Below are 20,664 nucleotides of genomic sequence, written 5' to 3'. Positions count from 1 at the left end.
TAACCACCTCTATTTGTGTCTGCTCCATGAAACTATGACTATTCAGAGTACAAATTGCTTTGCCTGCTCCGTGGAAACCCATTTGGTAATGTTTAGCTTTCCCCTACATCACCTGTCACCAACTGTCAGTAAGCATGGACGTGTTTTGCGTCATCAGATCGAAGTTGTCGTCATTTAAACTGGCATAATAAAGGTGAAGCTTAGTCTATTTATTTCTCGAATATCAACAAATTTTCAGCTAATTCTTTGGTTGCATTTCAGTAACTTGATACCGGTCGATATTTTTTTTGATAATCACAGACAAAACAAACAATAACATAAGACAGAAAAAAATAAGTGGAACGAAAGAGGTTTTTATTTTCGTATTAAACTGTTTAAAGTAAATATGACTTCATTGTGTTCCCCATACACACCACCATCGTTATTTTTAGAGGGATAAAACACATCAAAGCACTGCACTGCAATGTAATTTAGTTTGAATTCTTATTAATATAATAGTTATTTTTCCTTTCTCTGGACCTTAGATCTGTACCTACATGATAACTGAACAGGTTGGGACATGTCTGGCTGGCGCCACAGCTCCAGCTAACTCGTTGTCTTCATCACTCGCACTATTTGTTCCTTGGCGGTTGCCGTACGACTTTGTTGACAACAATCATGGCGTCCTCAATGTCACTTCTCAGCTTGGGACGTATATCTGCTATCAATGTGGCTTCGAAAATCTTTCTGAATCCTGTCAGGTACTTCCATATTAACTATTTATTTGTTTAATCTGTTCGTGTGTTGCTGTTAGTTGAGTTTGTTTAAATTGCTCAATTCAGAGTCGACTGAAAGGCCGCGTTTCTGAGAAGTCACAGGCTAAAAACTGACTGGAAGCTAATCATCTTTAGACCACTTTAGTGAAAGCTATTCTGAACGTTACGGGCTATTTTGGGGCCCAGGGTGCAACTTTACGCTCTTAACCTTGGTCCTGTTTACTCATTTAGTCTTTAAGTTCATTAAGTTGTAATATAATGTCAGTGTCCTTACAACACCTGGCTAGCCAGCTAATTATCTAATGCTAAGTCGAGCTATAAATCAGTTTAAGAGCTAACACAATTAAACGTTGTACATTGCTCTGTAGAACACGTGGTACATACCATTACTAACAATCGGCGCGACGGGGACTTTATTTGATAAGAGGCTTAATTGGAAAGACACATTTTCAAAGACTGAGGCTCCACAGCTGACTGCAACACAACTGCTAACCTTGGGGTTATTTGCAGGGACTGCAGAGACTTGTGGCTGCAGGGAAGCTAAAAACCTGCAGCCAAACAGCACAAACAGTAAGCGTGTTGTTTAGACAGGAGGTAAAAGACGTGCAGAAAATGCAGGGCTGGTATTCTTAATCATCAAACCCTTAACTCTGCTCCTATCATTTCACAGACTGGGTTGATGTGGCTTTTACTTGAGTGGTTTTATTTACCTTCTGCAGAGCTGTGTTGGAATGAGCAGTTACCATTGGTAGATTCTTGGCTTTGAGTATTGGCTTTTGCAAAACTTATTAAGGTAAGGGAAAAGGCAGGTTACTGAATCATACAATTAATAGTTAAATAAACTGATGCTCTTGGTCATTTAAAAAAAAATAAAAAATCTGGCACCGATCTTTATCAGCCAATATTTTCTTATTAATAATTTAATTGGTGGTCATGCCAATGCTCATAGCTGGAGTTAAGTGAATATTCATTTTGAGCTATTTTTATTTTTAATTCACACATATATGTAATAAATACAAACAAAACCCTTTTGCTTATCTAATAATGTCAGCACAACAAGCAGCAGAGAGACGTTCAACAATAAAATAACTTTTCTGCGCAGTAAAGCCGACGTCACTGGAGTTTAACTACAAGCTCCTTTATTACCTATGTCCAGTACATGTTTCCAAATAAATGTTAGTCCCCCCCAAAATGAGAGATGGGCAAACAGTACATTTTAAATCTGAATAACTTTTAGATAAATCTAACCAGAATCTTGACACAGATGTTCAATGTAAAGTGACTAACACATGGCTAATTAGCATTTGGATACAAACAGCAATATCAAAGCTATTTCTCAACTGTTGCAGTTATACTTATATATATCTGACAATGTACATTCAGCTCTGGTTTCCTTGCATGGATAAAACGGCTACAACTTGCCAAAATAACTGAATCAGTTGGACACGGAAGCATAAAGGGATGAGGGGAAACGACGGCACGGTTGGATGCTGGATTCAGTGTCATTACGTCACAAAATGCTGTGCTCAGTGTCATTACAGAACAGTTATTATGCTTCTTTCAAGTATTATGTTTGCTCATTTGTTTTCACTTTGTGCTAAACCACTTTCAGTACACTTCATGGTTTTGAGGGGGGGGGTGTCTTTAAAAAATAACAATAAAAATCAAAGTATAGTAGGTCGCTTTGGTTTATGGATATGTATAATTTATTGTGGCCTTGATGTGTTGTTCTCATTTAGCTTTTACTCAAATTTTTATATCACCAAATGTGACTAATTTCATAAGAAAAGAAACACACTCTTTTGTTTATAAAGATGTTTCCAATACTCAGTAACAGGCTGCTTATGGTGCTTAATGATGAATAAGCATCTGTAAAATCATGGCATCCCCTCATCTCTTGATTTGATCCTTATCTTAAAATTTAGTTAGAAATAGTACATTAGTAAGTAAGGTTACATTATAAATCAAAGACCTCACGTACACCTTGTTGAAATTAAGGGTGGTATTTTATATTTTGGTAAATAAAAGCATAGTGTACTGGGTTTTTCACATCAAAATTTGTACATATGTTGGTTTAATTAAATTCCCTTTTTATTGCCGTTAGTAGGACGTTTAACCCTCTGTTTGCTGAGAGCTACAGACAGACAGTACTTACAACAACAAGTGGAAGCACTACTGCCGTCTGCAGAAGTTGTTGGACCGCAAAAAGAAAATCAGGCTAATTTATCATATCTGACAAGAGGGTGAAAGTCAGCCCCACGCACAGAAAATGAATGAGCTGACACTCAGTGACGTCTCTGTATCTGTGAGTTGTTCCTGTCAGTCTCAGAGCCTCTGTTTGAGACGTTATGGTTGTGCGTTTCTTTCAAGAAAAGGTGAGCTGTGGGCATTCATATACATTTCCTCAGCGAAGACGTGCTTAAAAGGGAACTCCGGTATTTTTAAACCTAGACTTTATTTCTGGTTTATCTACTGGTTTATCTACTCACCGAAAACAGTTTGGCGGAAGCTATTTAGATAACTCGCGATCGGCGTATATCCATATGACGGAGTGAACGGGGCAAAGACGATGCAGCCTCTAAATAAGGCATTATCTGTCTTTATTTCACCAATACTTTAAGCCGAATGAATGAACAAACAAACGCATACTATTGCTCCGTTAGCACATAGCTACTGTTATGTGGCTACTTGCGGCTATAGGAGAGCTAACGGAGGGAATTCTACACACACCTGTACTGGGACCACTTCATCGACATGCATGGCTGCAGCACAGCTCATTCACTCCGTTAAGAACGTGCATCTTAATAAAAGTCGTCGTGCACATTGTCAAAATTTGATTGATATGAGCTAACAGAGCTACAGTACATGTTCGTTCATTCATTCTTCTTAAAGTATTGGTGAAATAAAGGCAGATAATGCCTTATTTAGAGGCTGCATCGTCTTTGCCCCGTTCACTCTGTTATATGGGTCGCGAGTTTTCTAAATAGCTTCCGAAGGACGCCGACTTTCGCCAAACTGTTCTCGGTGAGTCGATAAAGATATTTCATTCCAGAAATAAGGTCTAGGTTTAAAAATACCGGAGTTCCCCTTTAAGTGTAAGTGCTTTTGCTGCTGTGTTTAGGAGAAAAAAAAAAAGAAAGTTAGATTTTCACATAATAATCTGCCAGTTGCTGGTTAAACTGAAAATCTTCAGATTCTGCTCACAAGGCAGACACTTGATGTGTCCCTATCCTGAACCAATTGTCTCAGCACAAAAAAAGATCCTGGTCCTAATATACAATCATTTTCTGGTGAATGCAGTCCACAGGGCTTTATTCATAGAAAGAAACAGAACCTTTTTTATTCAGTTAACATGTGTGTACATTTTTAACACCAAAATCCATTGAATTTTGTTGGCCACGACAATGTTTTTCATTTATTCATTTTCTGTCTGCGTCATTGAAATCTGCAACCTGGGACTTCTGTGGAATTCCCCTCATTCATCTGTTAGAAGATAATATTTTGATTATTACAATATTATGTGCAATGTGCCCTTCCCTTGATGAGTGTAGACGGCACTTGGCTGCTCTGTGACAGGACGCGGCTGCACTTTCACAAAGAGCTTCTCAGTCCTCGCCTGACAGTTGACCACAGCCAACATTAAGCACGTCCTGTCATTAGGATGAGAGCAAGAGTCTGCCAGAGATTCACCAGACAGAACTAATAGGTGGCGGGGGGGACTCCGTCCCTGTCGCTTCCTTTTCACTGAATTCTCACCCCGCCACCTCCTCCAAGATTGTCAGTGGTTGCAGATTGTTTCTTGTTTGTGTCATTAACTTGTTTGCCGAGCACCTCTGACTGTAATGTCTATGTAATGATTTTTCAGGTCTGCAAGTACATCAGCGTCGAGGCTGGCAGAGAAACCGGGACAAGACACACAACTTATTACGGTTGATGAGAAATTGGTAAGGATCCCACCTGGTCAACGTGACGCATGGATTTTTGTTTGTCTGATAGACCGTCTTCCAATTACTTTCCAGAGAAAACGTTCAAAACTTTCTCTTAAACTGCTGCCAAAATCAGCTGGTGCAGGACAGTAGGCTTTTGTAACGGGGTAATGGCAAATTTTAGTCATTGGTAGTTCTGTGCATGCTCACAGAGTTGTTTTGTCTTTGCACAACTTCTCCCTGTCCCTTCAACTACAGAATAGCTTCCCTCATACAATTGAGGTAGTAGTTTGGCGTCATCACTTTCCACATACCCAGTTTATGGTGTTGGCTAACATTCAGGTTGGTCTTTTCCAACATTTTGTCCACCCAATTTAAATTGGTGAGGGTAAAGTTCATTAAAAATAACGTACCTGTCATTATAACGCAGACTTAAGTTAGAATCCAACCTACAGCCTCTATTTTTATAGTTACCAAAAGAGCAGAAATAGGCAGGGCATTGTCGTATTGCCACATGTACAACATGTACTGTGTCTTAGCTTTACCCAAGGTTATTAATGACTGAATATTGGCTGTGTGATCATTACCAGTAACACTCAATGTCTGAAATTAGCTTTTGACTCAGAGGTCAAAAAGGAGGAGAGGAGAGCGGCAGATAAAAATCCATCGGCTGAAATAACAAAAGGCCTTTTTTGTGTGACGTTTTTTTCACTACATTTCTTTGGGATAGTAAGGTATTAAACTTAAAGAAGAGGCCGGAGCAAAATTATTTGAACACGTTGATGAAAGGTTAATCGGTTCAAGCTGGAATGCGAGAAGGTGCGATTTACAGTTTGATGTGCTTTAGGGTTACCACGTGCTTTTTTTTATACTGTACAGCACTTCATTTGTCAGACTTTAAATGTCATGTCAAAATTTTGCTTCTGTCTGACTCACAATGCAGGCGGTTTCATTAGAGATCCAGATTTAATGGTGGATATTTAAAGTAGCATTTAGCAGCTGGACTCAAACAGATGGTGCACGCCGTTTCCACGTGGAAGTTGGAATATTATACGTACGGAATGCAGCATATTGTTTTATTATTGGCTTGTGTTGCCAGTAATCGGGTGCTTGGCCATTTAGCACAACAATGAGCATGTCCTAGTGATTTTCTGACTGTGAAAAACATGTCATCTCAGGTGTTACTCCATGCTCAGCTTGGACTTTTAGCCTTCTGAGCCTAATGAAATTCACCAAAAGAGGAAGGAGCAGGCTGCAGAGCTTTAGCAATCTGTCTTTGAAATTCTAGCATTTTCAAACTTGCGCTCTACAGCCTGACCCACTCGATATCTTGCATTGCCTGGACTCCCCTCCATTGTGCTGTCAGAGGTGGGAAATTATATGGTTGTGTTGTTTGTGGGGTTTCCTACATTTGCCTAAAAATGTTAATTATACACAGACAGTATAAACCCCAAATAGCTTTGTGACATCACATTGATTTAATTTGTTTATATAAATCTGTTTTTGCATTTCAGGTCTGCAATACGACAGGGAAAAGTTAGGGCAAGTTATAATGTTTTATGAAAAAAACAACAATTTCAATCGGGATTTTGGTACAAAAGCAGAATCCACAGGAGTCTTTGTGAAGCAAAGATGGGTGGAAGATTTCCAGTTGTTCAATTAATACGTGACAGAATCATTACAATGTTAATAAAGAATGTTCCTCAAAGAAAGATTGGATAGGATTTGAATATTTCTCCTACCGCAGTGCACAATATCATGAAACAATTCAAGGGATCCTCTAGGAATGAAAGGCAAGGACACGAGCCGAAGCTGGACAGTCGAGGTCACCTTTCCCTCAGATGGCACTGCAGAAAAATAGCTAAAATAGTTTTTCCAAGACATATCCATGCATTTAATCAAGTAAACACTGCTTTTTGCACATATTACAAAGGGAAGAAGTGGGTATGGGGTCTTGACTGGCCTGCCTGCTGCCCTGACCTGTCCTCAGTGAAGAATGTGCATAGAATTATGAAATGAAAAATGCAACAATACCAGTGGCCCCGTTCTGTTTCTTACCTTAAGATGTATTGGCAGTAAGAATGGGACAAAATGTTACCTGAATCCCTGCAGGGAATGCATGGCAACAGTTTAAAATGCTAGAACGTCTTTAATAGAATTCAAAATAGAATTATTCATAACATTCCCAAGAAATTTCTGGCACAGCTCGTAGCGCACAGCTTTTCACTCGAGACGAGGTCTTTGGAGTCTTTGGGGCCTCCTCATTAAGTGTTAAAGCACAGCCCAAACAGCGATAGGCTTGCATTTGAAATGGCCAAGGTTAGCAAAGTACCAACTGTACAAAACAAAGACCGGTCTTTGAGGTTCATGCTTTCTCATTAAAAGGAGATGGAAGATAACTGCGAAAGAGGGAGTTTGGGAGAATGTGGGAGTCTGTTGTGGACTTGTTTTGTTGGAGGGGGGCAGTGTGGGCAGCATGTGCTTTTGTCCCAGACCAAAGCTGGCCATACTGGCAGACAAACCTTTGGCTGGGCGGAGTGTCTGTCTCTGTCCTCTCAGTAGGGGCCACTGAGAGGAACAGCAGAGGAGAGGAAAAAAAAAAGGGCCTCTAAAAATGGGGAGGGGGTTGAAAGAAAAAAAAGAGCTTGCATGGAAAAGAGTTTGTGAGACACCCTGAGACTCACGAAAAAGACAGTGGCCACTTCAGTGTTGTCGGCCACAGAAGTTCCTTTGTGGCATGCTGTTGCTGGCGACGGCGGGAAGTACCCGAATGTTCACCCAGACAGGCCAGAAAGAGAGGCCCTCAGCTGTTTACAGTACAGTGGTCTCCATCTCACATGCAGGAGGGCAACCAGAGCACTCTCCCTTTTGGGCATTCAACATATGTCAGCACGCTAGTTCATTCATCGGGCTGTCAATAAGTGTGAATTGCTTTCTGGTTAGACAAATCACACAAAGATGTGGATGTGTTTAGAGGTGGGTGAGCACGCTGTATCCAGCCTGTGGAGAAAGCTGTGCTGCTCGTTGTGTGACGGACATTTCTGAATAACCTCTTTTTGATGAGGCTGCATTTTGTCTGAAAGTTTCTCGTCTGCGACACTCATTATCTTGTCCTTTGGTCTCGTCTGTCCTAAAAAGGCAAACCTTACAGGAACTTGGATCTCTACAGTTTGTTTGTCCATCTCCATTACAGACGAATTTAGGCTGTGAAGGACAAAAATACCCTGCCGGTCAAAAATCTGCACCAACTCCGTGGAAAGGGTCTTTGATGGCATTGCTGCACAAATTTACTACAAGACAGTAATGAGCAGCATTTTTGCTCTTTGCTGTGTCATTAAAGCAGCTGTAATCAATCATTTTAGAATGACAGCTGATAAGTTTTTTTTTTTTCAAGCAGCTCTGCTCTTTTAGCTTGAATGACAAATTTTATTCATTTTTCAAAGACTTTGAAGCGTTTAGTCCTCTAGTCTCTCCTTTTTAAGCTTGAAATTTAGCGACTTTTGGTTGTCTTGGAGTAAATTAATGATCTCGAGGGACAAAACATGGTCTGTCAATGAGGCTCTTATAGTATATTTAAGAATAAGCAGATTAGTTATCAAAACAACAGTTGTGGATTTGACTCGTTTTGGTCTTTCCTTAACTGTAAAATCGGAGATTTGACTTTAAAATGAGCAAAGCTCTGAGGCCATTGTTTGAAACGTAGGAATAATGCCAAATAAAAAGACCTGCGTGATGGAGTTCAGTGCCTGAAGCTGTTCCCTTGAGTGCCCATGCCGACCTGCTTTTGTTTGTAATTACTGTTTGATTAAGCATGCTGGGCAGCTCCCAGGGTCCAGCTGGCTGGCCACTGATACACAGCCTTACACGGAATGTCTTTGACCTCAGTCAATTAAAGTCAGGTCTCTTGCTTTACTTTCTGTTCCTTTGCTGAAACAACTGCAGTTAAAACCAAAACAGCTGCTTCCACAAGCAGTACTATGTCTTCCACTTACGCCCAAGTGCGTGAACGTCTACTCAGGCCTCAGCCATGGCCAAGTGCGCTCCCTCTCTCCACATAAAGACAACACCGTAATCTTAAAGCGCTTGTGAAGCCTTGTTATAGAGTTCTCTAAAGGCACTAGGGTTTTACGAGACAGAGGAGGACAGCTATTAGGCTGCAGGGAATTGAGGGAAAAGGAAGGAGGAAGCTGGGGAGAGGAAGAGAGTAGTAGATTCGTTGGCCCATTTGATTCTTGGCATTTTATGTTTGTTAATCTGAAATCCTCGGTCTCCTGCGAAATGTAGAGCACAGCACATGCTTAGCAAGTGGCATCCCATCTGCGCACAAGATGTGGAGTTTGATTGCTGCAAGTTGGTTGAGTCAGAAGGCCTGTTGTTGGTTGTTTTTAAGGCCTAAATTGGAATCAGGTTGAAAGATTCTAGATTCAGGATTTGTCTTGAGTGACAAACTCTCTAATCATACAAAATTATTCTAAGTGTCCTCAACAGGGGTTTGCGTTTCATATCTTAGATTGTAAATACAGGCACTAATTGTGTGTCCTAAGATGTTTTTAGTGTGCCTTTTGAAGTTGTGCATTATAAAAGGTCGATGGAAACGGCCGAATTTAAAATAAATCGCCCGGTTTTAGGATGAAAAAGTTCTATGTCTCCTTTTTGTGCATCAAAAGTTGATGCACAAAAGAGAAGACATAGCAAGCATTGTGCCGAGTGATTACACAAAAGATCGGCTGTTTCTGCTTGTCGACGTGAAACAAGGCCGACGCTTGTTGACAGAACAAAAATGTCACAATGTACACAGTTGGAAAAGAAATTAAAAATCATGAAAACCCCTCTCCATTTTTGTTTTGGTGACTAGCGTGTATTTATTGTGCTCTTTCCGATTGGTGACTGCTGCAGCAGTGCATAGCCAATCAGTGCTCCACAGTGTCAGGCTCTGCTTGGTTGGAACCCTCAACCTAAGGTTAACAACTACCTACAGTTAGGGCTCGACTATCAACTACGAGAGGATGGAAACACTTCGAAGGAGTCACTCTTGGAACAAGCAAAAATAGCGACTTCTTTCCCGGCAACATAATCATCCATTCAGGATGCAATATAATGCAACTGTTTATCCTCCGAGGAAGTCCCCCCCCCCCCATTCTTGCCTATGGTTAAAAGGCATAGTGTTAAAAAGTAACAGTGGCATTAAAATTCACTAAAGATAAAATGATAAAATGAATAATCCTGTTCGATAATGGTGATTTCACGATCAATCGTAAAAATTGTGATTTATTTAAACATTTTTTTTGCCATAGTCATGCAGCCAATCATAGATCATCACAGTCATACCTGCTTTAAAAAGCCGTACCATACCATGCATTGGAAAAATACCAACCATGGACAAAGAACTGTATTGTGGTGAAACTTGGTGCTGAAAATAAATTGGATTGAATAGTGCAGCTATTCTGGTATATTCCTGTTGTGCGGCTTCATTTCTTTTTGTTTGTAATGCTTCAACCCTGTTTCTCATTAAATCACTTAGTTATAGTAATAGTAATCTCCCTTCCGATTCTAGCGAAGCAAGTTAGCTTTTTGGAATTTAAATTAATTTAGTTTATGCGTAATTCACATTTTCTGTTCAGTCAGATTTTTAGAATTTTTACATCAAAGTTGGATGGAAATGGGACTATATCGAGACGTTTTGGCAGTGTTGATTTGTAGACTGATAAGAATAGCAACTTTTGGCTCAAGACATTCAAATGTTATCCACTATACTTATGTTATATGGCAACTGTAGTATGGTGGGTGGTGGTTTCCATAAAACTAAAAGAAGAAAACTGGTGAAGTGAAGGTGTTTTGGACTTGCCAGCACTTCACTTAAAGAACAGATCGAGGTGAAGCTCCGTTTGTGTATATCTGTAGCATCGGTGCTTTAAAGCTACAGTAAAGAGGTGAATATTCTCTGGTCCCGTCTGGTCTCACACACAGAGTGACCTACAGTGAGGCAGACCACGTTCACCACTCCAGCTCCCCCTTTTTTCTCCCTCACCCGCCTCCCTCCTTCGCACATAGTCAACTTAAGTGTCTGTTTTGTCTGGTTGTCCGCTCTCATACGGCGCACTCATGCAAAAGAAATCTCTGGGCTCAAGTTTGGAGTAGTGGGTCAGAGGATGTTGGTCTTTGAAGAGTGCCAGACAAGAGGCTTTATTATGTATCATCCACTAAATGGTATTTCATTCATTAACACTCTCTTCCATAGAGACTAAGCCTCTTAAAAGGACTCCTCAGCTCTGCCAGCACTGGATACTTTTAGGAAGTGTCTCGCTGCTAAGTGTCGTGTTTACAGATTTTTATTTTTTTTTTCCAGGATGAAAAAAAGGCTTCTGTTTACCTACGCTCATTTATTCATTAGCTGTAAACCAACAGCTCCTTTTCTGGTTTTGCAAGTTAGTTTCAGCGTTTACACCCACAAATGTGGTTTCTAATATGTTTCGATCTCTTCTCTTTATGTACTGCCGTCACTACAAACTCCCTGCAGTTTGTACATTTCGAAATCTTAACATAGCTTAAGCAAGAGGTGAAGAATGTCCTGAGAAACTAAGAATCTAAATACTAAACTAAATATCTGCACTGACGTCACATCGTTTCAGGGCGGCAGGTAATGGTCGTTTTAGGTCATTTCTGACGATTCTTAAATTCTAAAAATACTAACCAAGTTCTATCCAAAAGTCCAAAAGCAAATGAATACGTTTTAGCTTCATAAATATTAAACGATTTAAAAGTTGTTTTACTGATAAAATTACATCAGAGATGCAGACACAAACGGGCATGACTGCATCCAGCTTTTCTGTTTTTTTTGTTTTTTTTTTTAATAAATGCCCCCCCCGCCTCCGTTCTTTTCTCCCATCCTTACCAGTATGTGTAACGTGAGATCCAAGATGACCCTGAAGCCGGCTGCTTCTCGTTCTTTCGTGTTGAATCCCAGCAACATAATATTTGTTTCTATTAGAGATGCCCCCCATGTCCAATCAGTAATTGGCACACTTTTTTTTTTTTTCCACTTCAAAGACGTGTGAAGGTGGGAACCGGCCGAGGCTGATGAGTGAGGCTCTGGGTCTGGGTGTGGGTGGGACAGTGGGGGGTTAACGGCGATGTGTTTGCGTTTTCAACACATGCTGACTCAACATGATTCAGCTCCGCTGACCTTCTGACCTCTCTGGCTGCCAGGCTGCATTTTTGGTGTTCGGGTCTCCATGGTACGATAGGCTGGACCTTCGTTGCGTCGTCCCAGTTATGAGGTCCAGCAAAGCGTGGAGAAGCCTCGACTTCCTTTATCTGTTTGATTGTTTATCTGAGCGCACCAACAGGAAATATCAGCTTGTATCAACAGCTCTTTGACAGCAGTGACATGTTGTTGGGACGGTGCGATCCTCGGCTCACACCGTTTCCTTTGATTTAAAGGTAAACATGTCTGCTTTTATTTTAATATTGATTAAACTGTTGCTGTTTTCTGGAGTATTTGACTGATATTCGATGGTAGTTCTTGATAAACTGATCACATTATAACAGCTAATGTTTACCGATTTAAGATTTATCTCAGCCACTGAAAATCATGCGCACATGTCGATCCTGCCGTCAGCGCCAGGATTCTAACTCTGTGTTATGTGTCCCACACAGTCTCACAGGCCGGCTTTGATGGAGAATTAATCATTCCGAAAAGACGATCATTGTAAGAACAGATGTGATTTTCCCTCTTTGTGGTTTACTTATTTATTTTTTCGTATTTAGTCCTCCCGTTCTGAACAGGCAGGCAGGGAGTTTCCTATGATTGAGTAAAAAAAGACGGGGCTATTAGGTTCTCTAAGTGAATCAAGAGTGAGCGTTCAAAAGTCGAGGTCCTTCCACTCACCTGTTTTCAAGTCTTTCTGTCCCCCGTGTAGCTCTGTGCGAAACTCTCCAGGCAGTACATATGTTCAGGAGAACTGAGTTGGTCGCTTTGAAAGAAATTTGATTTGTATCACTTCACTTCTCTCAAACGTGCACAGAAAAGTCGAATCTGATTTTCTTCTTTGTGAAATATTTTTTTTGTCCGAAAAACCACTTTTTAAGGTAAATTACATTTGCTCTCTTGGCAGAGTTCATTCCCTTTCATAAATGCATTACACAAAAGAAAAAAAAATCCTCTTTCATTTGGACCAATCTGCAAATGATATCGGGAAGTACGGAGACCATGTTTTATATCACAGAGCAGGCAAATCTGGGTTTAATATCCCTTTGTATAAACTGTGGGAAATGAACTGCAGGAAATGTGGACATTCACCTGCAAATCATCTGAAACTGACAAGATGTGCTAAACGATATGTGGAGAGTGGTGGCTGGAAGAACACTCACAGAAACAGACATGGTGCCGGCCATATCATCCCCGTTCTTCTAATGGAGCGGCCGTTGCATCCTCTGTCAGGTGTTTGTCTCGATTAGAAAACAAGTGAAGCAATCAGAGATTTGTTGAGGGTATTTAGGGCAGGGATGCCACCTTGTAATTGAAATTTCAGTCCTAAAACTACGTGATAGATAAAAGCAAAGCGCCTCATTCTGCGTGCATACAGGCAACAGCTTTGTGTGAAAAACTTCCTGATTTATTTGAGCGCATGCAAGGACACGGCCGTGCTATTTTCCTTTTCTAACCAGAACGCTGCACTTCTGGATTTTTACCATGTGATCCCTGCTGCTGGAGATAAAAGAGCTGACACCGTGAGAAGGTTTTTGTCGCTTAGTGTTATGCTGCCGAGTTCGTCTGCATCTGATAAAAACAGGTCTGAGAGCACTAAACAAACGGGTGGGTCAGGAGGACATGTGGTCATCTGTCAGTCAGAGGGTCAAACAGGCTGGTTTTCTTATCATGTGCTAAAATATTTTTTATTATTTCAATATGTTTAATTGTTGATTTTTATTGCAGATATGTTAACCAAGTCATATTCTTGTGATTATTATTAGCCTCCCAGTTCGACAAACCAACCCAACTCCTCAATTAAAAGCAGCAATTTCCAGCTCGGCCCCCTTAAAAGACTGTGTTCCGAGTGCACTTCAACAAAAAAGGCTTTTAAACTAGACTAAATGTGCATACCAAAAAGTAAATCAGCAGAAACGAATTAATAAACGGGCAAATAAATAACAGAAATTTCCTCAAAGGTAGGTCTTCAGCTTGCTTTTAAAACCCCGTCAACACTCTTTGCTTCCTGTGGGTCCTCTGGAAAGCTTTTCCACAAACACGATCCGAAAAGGAAGCCTCGATGGGAGTTTTAGTTAAACAGTCCGTTTCAGTAGACCTGAGTGTTTATATGATAAAAGCAGATATGATAAATAGACAGTCTTAAAATCAGGTTGAGAACACAGTCTAAAAGCTGTGCCCACGCAGTGTAATTCTTCTGCATTGCCCAGTGGGGTTGCCGTTTGTGTGCTTTTTACTGTGCATCTCTGTGTTTTGATTCTCTGTGAGTTTTTAAGATGTTTTTCCAATGTCTCCTGTGGTTCAGTGAGACAGGCTGGATTTCCTGGGGCACATTTTTGTTCTGTTGGCTAAAAGTTACCCTCACTGCAGCTTCTGGCCCTCCAACATGAACTAATGCCTCAATGAAGAAGGAATGGAATAAAAATGGGAATCAGACCCACGTTCCCTTCCAAACATTTAAAGTGAATATATAACATTTTCAGGTTTGTTTCTGAGCCACACCTGAATGTATTTAACTCGAGTTAGACCAAACTGATGAGTTCACATGTATTTCACAGGTCTTTGAGTTGGCATTTTGACCTTCCCCTCAATATTCTTTAAGCTTTTCTTTCTTTTTCTTTTTCTAATCTTGTTCTGTCCAGCAGTTTTTCCAACCTAAGGCACCTCTTTGTTGTTTACACAGAAATATTCAATCCCAGGTCTCTGTTGGGAGCATTAGGGGTACCAGCTTTCAGCCGTCTGGTGGGCCCAGCAGCCCCACAGCGACAAAGTCCTATGCGCTTTATTTGGCACGTAGCCAAGAGGTGTCAGAAATATCGACACGCTTTCACGTGACAGAGACTTTGCCAGCCGTTTTCCCCCCTTTCTTAAGCCCGGCATTCTGTCTGCCCAGCCAGGTATTGTAGGGCCCCGTGAAGGCCCTGTGAATAGTGTCAAACTTGATAGTTCTCATTTTGCTTCCTGTACATGGTAGAAGAAAAAATGCCCACCGTGTGGGTTTTCCTTTTGTGATGGCCCTCTCTAGTCCTGGGAACACACCACATTCCAGCCACAATCATCCCCCCTTTGTGAATCTGGGTATTGTGGGTGAGCCCCTTATGCCGATAACCCTCCTAGCTCTCAGTGTAAAGCAGGCAAGTATCTTAGAAGTCTAGACTTGTATTTTTGCAAACAATTCCTGATAATGAGCAGAGCGTTTTCAGTGATTTGGCAGAGCTTTTGTTTTGACACATCCTCCCTCTTTCATGAAGGACCTTTTGTGCTCATCCACGCCTAAGATAGGAGTTAAGGTCTGCTACATCTGGACGAATTATCGCACAAATGTACCATACATGGGCCTCATGTGTCAGTTATGCTTTATGTAACTACATGCGTGTAACCATAGCCTGACCTGTTAATCCCAAGGGTATCATTTCTACTGTGTCTCAGATTTTAATGCATAAAGCTCCCTGAGCAGGCGGGGAACCACACAATTCTAAATGTTTCTGACTTTAAAACTTAATTGAACTCATCTCAGAGGATTTTATCCTCCAAAAGTATTTTAATGGTTCCCGTCATCTGTCCAAAGTTTTTTTGTTTGTTTTTTTTTTTCTTTTTTGTGCCTCTCTCTCTTTCTTGGAAAGACAAATGTTTTGAACCACTAAAAATAAAAACTTAAGTCCACCAAGAAGCAACATTTTAAAGCATTTTTGATAGCCGAGCATTGCTGGCATCTCATTTTGTTGCCGCTCAACACTGTCTTGTGTGTTATTGTGTCATGAACCATTACCCCCTCTGAGTGAGGAGAACATGTTTTCCTCCTCTTTGTGACAAGAAGGAATTGTTAAGGTTAAGTAGATGGGGCAGCCGGAAATAATTACCAAGCACTTGTGAAGCCCCCCTCGCCCTCTTTTGTCCGTCCTATTCCTTTCATTTTAACAATCTTTTCAATGTGCAGATCTTGTTTATGATTAAATTCAGTCTCTTTTGCCTCTTAGCGTGGCAAAAGATGTTTTACTGAAACAAGCAGTAGTTTAGCAGTCGGACCTGTAATTTACCGGGCTTAAATACCATTGCTGGCTCCTTTGCCAAAGGAAAGGCGGGCTTTTGTGTGGGGTTCATGGAAAATGACCCCCTTTCTACAAATCAACTGGCAGATGACAGACAATGACGAAAATTAGATTCTTTGAAGTTGTAATGGCCATTGAAATGTGTAAAATTCTTGCATTGAAAGGAGAGCTCCCTGGAAAGCCCTCGGTCTTGGGTGGCTGCTGTCTGCGTGCTGGGAGGTTCATCTGTGTTTTGTCGCCGACTTCCCATTGCTTGTTTGCTAATTCCCTGAAGAATTGGACCAGATTTTTGATAGGAGCCTAAAGGGGCTCCAGTTGCTCAGGAATATGCTTTTAGTACCCCCCCCCCCCCCCCCCCCCCCCCCCCCCCTTCTCTCTATCTCTCTCTCTCCCCCCTCCAATTGTCACACTGGCCTACTTTCTTATGGTCTGGAATAAATCACCTCAAATATTAGGCGCTTGTTTCATCAACGTAAATGCATGAATTATAGCATATAGCTGGCTTTAATGTTTTCTTTCTTTCTGCTCCAAAATGGAACTTTTCAGATGTGTCTGGCTCTGTTGGGTCTACCGAGCATATGTGTACCTTTTATACTAATTCTCGCATTAAAAGAAAATTTTGAAAGGATCGCTTTCCAGCACGCACGTTGGCACATTCTCAGAAAAAATCTTTGTCTTTTCCACACATGCCTGCAGACATATAGCGCTCGGCTGTCCGCCGATAGTGCCGTGCCACACAAGAATACATGCAACAAACACTAAAACACTCGTCCTGTGTTCCAGTCGCCTGACGTTGATGTTCAGATAAAAACAACGTGAGCAAAAGATGCGGTTTTCTGTGTCCAAAGAATCACGAAATCACGGATTTAATGAATATCGTGTTATCATGACAAAATATGTAAAAATATTTTAAATAAAATGCAATTATAGAACATCTGGAAAATTTGAAAGATCAAATAAACAACAAAAAAATAATTTTCATACCATTGTTCTGTGTTATTTCACTGTGTGTATATTTGTGCCATAGGTTTGATGACAATTAAATATCCGTTTATATGACGTTTGTATGGCAGTTTCATCTAATCCTCTCAACTTAACCTTTTCTTGGGCAAGTTGATGCATTAGTTGCCATGGTGATCTTTCTCAGATCAGAGGTTTTCATCATTAGAAATGACAAAAATACCAACATATTGTGGAAACAATAAAAAAAGTCCAAATTTTGCGGTTGTTTTAGAGTACCTATAATTCTCACTCTGCATTGTTTTTCGACACCTCTGCTTTTCAAAGTAATACATAAATCTCCACAGATTGATGTTGCAGTTCAGAAATATAAAACATGAAGCCGTTGACGGAGTTGTTAATTTTTATAGCCCCGGAATAGTTCCTTTACTCCATTTTTCAGCCATCAAGCACATGTCCAGTTGTATATTTTAGCGCCTATGATCTAATGCCCAAATTGGCTTTTTTTCTATCAATCACATGCAGATTTTTTTCTTCTATTTTTTATCTCTCATTAGGGAATGAAAAGGCATCAGAAATGAAGTCCAATGAAAGCCAGAATGGTTTCCAAAAGGCTGCTGGCAATGAAAAACATCAGTTTTAGACAATGTAGCTCAAAAGGAAAGCTTTGAACCCTTTTCCAAGTTTCTTTTGTTGTCTCCTACACAGCTGAGAAAAAAGGATAGTTTTTTTCCCAAATAAAATGTAACATTTCAATAGGATAATATTGATTACCATGGCAACAGTTGAAGCACTTTAGCCCAGTAGTTGGAGCAGAGGAAATCGCACGAATCGGCTCGTTGTGATCTTGACAACCATTCGGGAAGCTGCTCAACAATCGGATTTTGTGTAGAATTCCCTTTGTTTGCCAGTTGAGCCGATGTGCAGCAAAGATGTATCTCTTTGTTGTTTTTTGATATTCTTGTTTTCATGCCTACAAGTTTGATCCAAAGAGGTCAAGGGAAACAAGGGGAATCTAAAATCCACTCACACTGGGACTTTTATTATGTCTCTTAGGACATCAGCACTTTGACAGGGGTCCCAGAGGAGCACATCAAAACCCGCAAGGTTCACATCTTTGTGCCGGCCAAAACCTCCATGCAGTCTGGGAGCAACAGTACCAAAAAGTGGAAGATGGACTTTGACACCAGAGAGCGCTGGGAGAACCCGCTGATGGGCTGGGCGTCAACGTAAGCACCTCATCCTAAATCGCATAAACCGAAATCCACTGTTTTTCCCACACGTTAGCATATTTCCCTCCAACATGTGTGACTTTTGTGTAGCTAAAATGTCTTTTTGTGTTTCAGGGCCGATCCTTTATCCAACATGGTGCTCGCATTCTCCTCCAAGGAAGATGCAATTGCTTTCGCTGAGAAAAATGGTGAGGCGCTTTTCAGGATTTATTCAAAGCAGCAACAACATGATGCGACGTAGTGATGATAGATACCTCTCCTCTGAGTTTTGGGGGTGTGGAGAGACCGCTTCTTGTTCTGACTTAACGCTTCAGTAAATGCATTTTTGCTGCCATGTTACAGAATGTCTTCCTGACAAGCAGGACTGTTTCTGTTAAAACAGAACGACGCTCATCATCTCCTGCTCCCGTCAAATGTGGAGTCCATTAAGGCTCCATCTTAGGCCCTCTTGTGTTTCCTTAGTTCGGTCTTTGAAACCACTGTCATGCAGATAATGCACAGTTTGACCTTCTGGTTGCATCTAAAGGCACCACGCTGTCGGTGCTGTTCTGTTCGATGGCATTAAAGTAGTATTTCTTAACGCTGGTCCGAAACCTGTCAACACGTGGCTCAAATGAATGAGTTAATAATCGAGGAGAACCATTTAATTTAACTGAGGCTGAAGTAATAATATTTGGTCATTTCCACTCAGAAATAACGTTGGTCCTTTGCCTAACAATGTGCATGTTCAAGCAAAAATGAGGTGTTTTATTGAACCGTTTTGATTTTCATAAACAATTCAGCTGTGTTTTTATTTTAATTGTTATTTTCAACCAGCATAGGACTCCATCTGAAGTCAAATTAAAACCTGTTTGATCGTTTGAGGGCCTGCAAACAGTTATGTGTGTGTCTATCTCCTTGCGTCTGGACTACTGGGACTCTTTGTGTGTGGGGTTAGCTCAGTCCAACCTTTCCAGACTACAATTATTTCAGAATGCAGCTGCCAGACTTCTAACTGGTACTAATAAAAGACAGCACATCACTCACTTCTGGCACAGTTGCTCCAGTGTAAACAAGTAGTTACAGGATTGATTCAAAAATGCTATTATTTACAGCCCCTCGTGGTTTAGCTCCACAGTACATTTACCCCCCCTTGTATATTAGCAGGTCATTTAGTTCATGACGTGTTTTCTGTCCTTCACTCGAAATCAAAGGTGAGCAAGCTTTTCTGGAAGGTGCTTCCAGACTCCGGCTCAGTTTTTTCTGTTGCATATTAAAACTCCACCCTTGGTAATTCAAATCAGATTTTCTGACTCATCTGTTTTATCTTGCTTTGAATCCTTTGTGATGCTGCCTTCCTATCAAATCCACTCTTAATCTCTTTAAACATACGCTTATTTTCTTTCCTGGTTTTCATGCTAATCCATGCTCACTCTTCTGTCTCATATTTCTGATTTGAAACCTTTTGTCTATCTAACTGAAAAGCAGGACTCTGGTTGTTTTTTACGAGTGGAAAATCGATACAGGTGACATAACGGGAGCTGATGAGATGTATAAATGAGCACGATAATATTGATGATTTAATGTTCCGTTGATTCAAACCTGAGACCATCTGTGCAGACGCCTCAGAAGGGTTGAAACATTCAGAAGAATACTTGTGATGGGCTCGATCATTACACAACTGGCAGCTGGCTGAATGTAGTCAAACACGAGTGAGCTGACCTGTGTAGCAGCAGTCAATTTGACTCATAACTGAAGCATCTGGGAAAGTTTGTTGAAACTGAGCTAAGGAAACCCGGCTTATTTTGTTTACTGCGCCATGAAAATGATTAGAGCCGTCCTGACTACACGCTGCCTGTTGATGTGTGCAAAAGCCCTCATTGTGGTTGGAACTCAGCCAAAGTTAACAAAAGTGACGTTTTGGAACCCATCACTTACTCTGATGTTTGTTCTTCAGGTTGGAGCTACGACGTCACAGAGAAGAGGACCTCAAAGCCCCGGGTGAAATCCTACGGAGCAAACTTTTCCTGGGACAAGAGGAGCAGGAGGTCCACCAAGTAAACTGAAGACACCCACCTGTTAGATGACCTGACCTGCGTGTGTCCCACAGCAGACTTGTATCACCCTTGTCAATAAATGCATAATTATATATATGAAAACCAAACATTTGGGTCATTATCGCTTTTCCTCTTCAAACATTCACCTCATTACTGACTACCTAATGTAGTCTGCTCGATTAATGAAGTGTTTGCACTCGTGGGTCGAGTTGTGCAACAGCAAAACAATTGGGAACATGTTATTACAATTAGAACCTGTTTAAACTCAGAGATAAATATATCTGTAGGCCAAAGCCAGTGACATTTTTTCTGCGTGAGTGTTTTCCTCCTGCTACCCTGATTGTTTCAGGGTTTGGAGAGCTGCACAAGTAGAATGTAAATGGCAGCTTTGAACAGTCTTCCTGTGCAGTGAGGTTACTCCGTTTTTAATGTGCACGTTTCCAAGATTCCAACTGGTTTAAGTGAGCCCCGCACCAATAACCTTTTTTTTTATTCGTGC

General features: G+C 40.9%; 1 protein-coding gene across 1 annotated transcript; it reads left to right on the top strand.

Annotated features, from left to right (window-relative positions):
- Window positions 1-608: 608 nt before the first annotated feature.
- Window positions 609-20,272, top strand: ndufs4 (NADH:ubiquinone oxidoreductase subunit S4). Its single transcript, XM_072387543.1, has 5 exons — window positions 609-740; window positions 4,621-4,699; window positions 17,954-18,126; window positions 18,244-18,317; window positions 20,066-20,272. Exons 1-5 carry the CDS (start codon window positions 658-660, stop codon window positions 20,167-20,169), a joined length of 513 nt encoding a protein of 170 aa, XP_072243644.1. The 5' UTR covers window positions 609-657; the 3' UTR covers window positions 20,170-20,272.
- Window positions 20,273-20,664: the final 392 nt, after the last annotated feature.

This window comes from Leuresthes tenuis, unplaced genomic scaffold, assembly GCF_036924035.1.
Source record: "Leuresthes tenuis unplaced genomic scaffold, fLeuTen1.0.hap1 SCAF_6, whole genome shotgun sequence".
Classification (NCBI taxonomy): domain Eukaryota; kingdom Metazoa; phylum Chordata; class Actinopteri; order Atheriniformes; family Atherinopsidae; genus Leuresthes; species Leuresthes tenuis.
Note: the sequence above shows the minus strand (reverse complement) of the source record. Positions and strands in the feature narration are given on the sequence as shown.

What these genes read in the sequence shown, in the direction of transcription:
- ndufs4 (XM_072387543.1), top strand. Translation starts at nt 658, where the DNA reads ATGGCGTCCTCAATGTCACTTCTCAGCTTGGGACGTATATCTGCTATC. An exon ending in CTGATGGGCTGGGCGTCAAC is followed by an intron (nt 18,127 to 18,243) that starts GTAAGCACCTCA and finishes TTTGTGTTTCAG; the next exon opens with GGCCGATCCTTTATCCAACA. An exon ending in TGCTTTCGCTGAGAAAAATG is followed by an intron (nt 18,318 to 20,065) that starts GTGAGGCGCTTT and finishes TTTGTTCTTCAG; the next exon opens with GTTGGAGCTACGACGTCACA.